The following is a 4444-nucleotide window of genomic DNA, read 5'->3' on the forward strand; positions in this document are numbered from 1 at the left end:
CAACATATTTACATTGCATTACTGAGTATCGCATTACAGAAACTGGTGTCTATTGTTACAGGTTTATTATAGAATTTCCGAAAAGTGCATTGATTTGTCCACCCTGCGGTGCGTAAAATTGTCGAAAGTGGTAAACCTTTACTACAAGCTTTAGAAACAGACGCTGATCTCACACTGTGAGGTTTAAATGCGGAGCAATCTATACCAGCTGCTATCATAACTGTTTTCATCCATCTGGATATAGTGTCTTTGCTTACACCTTTATACGGTGCTACATAACTTACAAAAAATTTCTTTTCTTTCCCGCGAAATTTTTCAGTCATTTTTATATATAATTTTAAACAAGTTACAATACACAAATTTGTATTTACAAATCTATCTAAAACAATTTCATTTAAATGTTTTCCTGGTTTAGTTTGCTTCAAAATTTCACCTATTCTTATCTTAACAATATCATTCGAAAACTCTAAATTACGTATATCTAATAAATGAATAGACTGTAACCTTTGAGCTGTCAACAAAGACAATAAAGAAACACATTTCAAAGTAATTTGCTTTAACGTCAAACTGTTATTTTCTAACGTATCTAAATAATTAAGTAGATCGGACACGTTCCATGTAAAATTGTATCTTGGAAGTGAAGGTCTCAATTGGAATATTCCTCTCATAAATCGCTTGACCAAATTATGTTTGCCAATTGAATCGTGTCCATTAAGTGTCATAAATGAAGACAAAGCAGATCGCGCTGTATTAAGTCCACTATAACCTATCCCTGAATGGAAAAGTTTTGCTAAAAAATCTAAAACTAAATTTACAGTTGATGACATGGGATCAGCATGTTTTTCAACACAAAAACACACCCACTTTTTGATATAACTCCAATATTGTTGTTTTGTGGAGTCTCGCCATGAATGCATGATAATGTCGACAACTGATTTTGATAAACCTTGACTTTCAAATGATCCCCGGACAATTTGAACGCTGTCAGGTGAAGTTTGTTGAGGAGCGGATGAACTTTTGTTTTGTTGAACGAAAGTGTCACAAGTGATTTCTTCACTGGTAAAATTCTGGGACAATCCACAAGCAACTGTAGAATTTTTGGAAACCAAGGTTGAGTTGGCCATAACGGGGCTATTACGATTGCATCTGCCTGATCCTGTACAATCTTCCTCAATACTGCTCCTAGTATGCTGAAAGGAGGGAAAATATAATTAAAGTTTGTTCCCCAATTAAAAGTAAATGCATCAACAAGTTTTGCATTTGGATCTGGTCTATAAGAACAGTATGGCGTAACTTTGTAATTTAACCGTGAAGCAAATAAATCAATATCAGGGCTTCCAAATAATTGTTCAATTTTTATATAAACTTCACTATCTAATTCCCATTCAGTGTCATCATTGCTATTACGCGATTCATAGTCAGCTTCGCAATTTTCACTCCCCGGTAAATGTGCAGCAGTTAACCAGATGTTTCTATTTATACACCATAACAAAATCTCCCTTGTCAAGTCATTGAGATTTTCTTTCATACCGCCCATTTTATTTATATACGTCACAGCAGTTGTGTTATCTATCTGCGCGTGTATATGTACACATGACGCGTTGCTACAAAATGACTTCAGTGTTAAATACACAGCTAACAATTCTAGCTGATTAATGTGATAAGAATTTTCTTCAGCCGACCATCTACCACCTGTAGATTGGCTCTCATAAACTCCGCCCCATCCCGTTAAAGACGCATCTGATCTAATTATAATTTCGGGATTTCCAATACACACATATTTCTTGCAAATCTCTATATTATCGATCCACCAATTTATATCTTGCTTACACATTTCATTGAGACCGAATTTTGCGTCATAATTGCCTCGTTGTTTCCGTAACTGTTCGTTTTTAGTTATATGCAGTCTTTTGTGAAATAATTTTGCATACGGAACGCCGTATTCGCTTGCTACCATTTTACCTATCAGTTCAGAAAATTCTCTGATAGAAACATATTCCTTGCGTAAAATTTGTTTACATAATTCCTTGAATTTTTGAGATTTTTCTTGAGTAAGACGCACTGACATTTCTCGTGAATTCAACACAAACCCAAGATGTTGAATTTCTTGTGTCGGAACGAAAACGGATTTATTTGGATGAATTGTAAGACCTAGTTTATCGAATAACGTAACTGTGTCATTAATGTTATTAATGCAATCCTCATAAGATTGTCCAATTAAAAGAGAATCATCGATATAGGCTGAATTGCAATGACCTTTCTTCCGTAATTCAGAAAACACACATTTCATTATCTTTGTAAAAACACGTGGGCAAGTACTAAGACCTTGAGCTAAACATGTAAATTGATATAATTCCCCATTCCACGTGAATCGGAGAAATTTTCGATCAGACTCTCTGACTGAAATACTAAAAAATGCATCCTTCAAGTCTATACTACCAAAATAACAATTACGGTTCATTAAATTAATTGCAGTGCCTAAACTATCCATCTTAAAATGATAATTCTCTATATATTCATTTAAAGATTTTAAATTTAAAATCACTCGGTGTGTTCCATCTTTTTTAGGTCGTGTGAAAATATGTGTCACAAACTGATTCTTGCATGGTATAGCTTTTTGGATAATGCCTTTCTTTAAAAAAGTGCTCACTTCTAAAGTTATGGAAGTTTTTTCATCTTCATTAAACGAAGGATTATTACAACTGTTGCGACTTGGCGGTAAGGTGTGAAATTGTAACCGATAACCAGTCAACATTTCTAGAATTGATGTATCACTTGTTATTGATCTCCAACTTTCAAGATTGTTTTTTACTTTCCCAGCTCTAAAGTTTTCAGGAGTATTAACAAGATTTGAAAATTCACATTTACTTTTGTTATCTAATTGTTTAATCTGACTAACCTGTGGACTTATCGATTGTTTGGTTTGTTGAACTGTCTCCCCCCTCTTCCTCGTTTGTTCGGGAAGGAGTTTCGCTGGTCTAAAAAACGACTTTTGCCATTCCCAGTTTTATTGTTATTATACCCTTCAGAAGAATTACGATGATAGTTATATCCACTTGTTGATGGTTTCTCGGTAAATCCGGTATTAAATCCCGTTACAGATATTTTCTTTGATTTTTGAATATCTTCAATTTTCTTCTGCAAGTCATCCCCAAACAATTTATCAGATACGGAATTGTTTGTATAAGTAAGTTTCTTGAACTTCCCAATCATAATTGGTTTGAAATTTTCTTTTCTATATTGGTTTAGTTGGGTATAAGAAGCCGCGAACATTCGGATGCCATCTGTCATTTTTCTAAGGTTTTTTGTTGGTTCAAATGTATTTTTCTTTAAAGCAGCTTTCAAGATGTCATTTGTCGTTTCTATTGCTGGTATCATTCCCTTAATGACATACCCCATGATTTTTTGTAATTTTAGATCACGTGATCTTATTGCGTTAATCATAGAGTGTTTTTCTCCCCAAACTTCTTCATTTACTGAAGGGATCATAAGGTTTTGACAGTTTTCTGGTCTTTTATACTTCGATTTAATTTCTTTGAATTTAGAATCTGGGATTTTAGATCTTAGAGAAGTATTGACTGATTTTGCTAAGCTTTCTTCAATAGCCGCACTAGTTTCCTCAGAATCATTATAAAATTCACTCATTTCATCCATTAATTCATTGACCTCGTTAAGATCCTCGTCATCAGTGACGTTATCTGATTTATCAAGGTTGTCGGTCTCAGCATTTTCAAAACTACACATAAGTTTATCTAGGTCATCAACAGACTCTGTGTCATGCTGGGAATCATCTGCAACTTTTAAGTGTTTATTTGAAATGTTAGATTCCCCGTCATCACAATGGGATCTTTTTGTTCTACTTGCACTATCGTGTGGTGCTATTGTGTATTTATTTGCACTGTCCGACACATCATCGGATTTAGAACCTAAATGTTCTGTTAGTTTTTGCATATATTTCATCTGCTTGTTTTGTAAACGTATTAAAGTGTCATTCGACATCGATGACATATCGTCGTCATCATCAGAGTCAGATTCATGGGTTTGAGAATCCCTAAAGTCTTTGGGTATTCTATTATCATCTATACCCTTTCCAGATTGCTGGCTAGTGTTAGGGTTATGGTCATCATCAGATAAGTCTAGTGTCCCACTTTTTGGATCATCATCAACCTGAGATGCCATTGTTCAACAAGTTATATAACTTGCACTTACGTGGTTACGTACTGAAAACCGTGATTTCACGTTAATCTAATTTCAGAAACGCCAAAACTTCGAAATTGATAAAAGTTTGGATAAGTTTAAATCCTGGCACTATATAAAATCCAAGAGTTCTAAAGACAAAATTTATCACATGTTAACAATATAATTGACGAGCATGTTCTGACATCATGACGAGGCTGTTCATCTCACGTGACAGCTATGTACCATATTTGTGAAATGGAATTAC

At 34.4% G+C, this 4444-nt stretch overlaps 1 protein-coding gene across 1 annotated transcript; it reads right to left on the minus strand.

The window, feature by feature from the left end:
* Positions 1 to 1069: 1069 nt before the first annotated feature.
* On the minus strand, positions 1070 to 4179 carry LOC134718087 (uncharacterized). Its single transcript, XM_063580579.1, has 2 exons — positions 2900 to 4179; positions 1070 to 1190 (listed from the first exon to the last, which is right to left on the minus strand). The coding sequence occupies exon 1, from the start codon at positions 4177 to 4179 to the stop codon at positions 2908 to 2910; it is 1272 nt and encodes a 423-aa protein (XP_063436649.1). The 3' UTR covers positions 1070 to 1190; positions 2900 to 2907.
* Positions 4180 to 4444: the final 265 nt, after the last annotated feature.

Source organism: Mytilus trossulus, chromosome 5 (genome assembly GCF_036588685.1).
Source record: "Mytilus trossulus isolate FHL-02 chromosome 5, PNRI_Mtr1.1.1.hap1, whole genome shotgun sequence".
Classification (NCBI taxonomy): Eukaryota; Metazoa; Mollusca; class Bivalvia; order Mytilida; family Mytilidae; genus Mytilus; species Mytilus trossulus.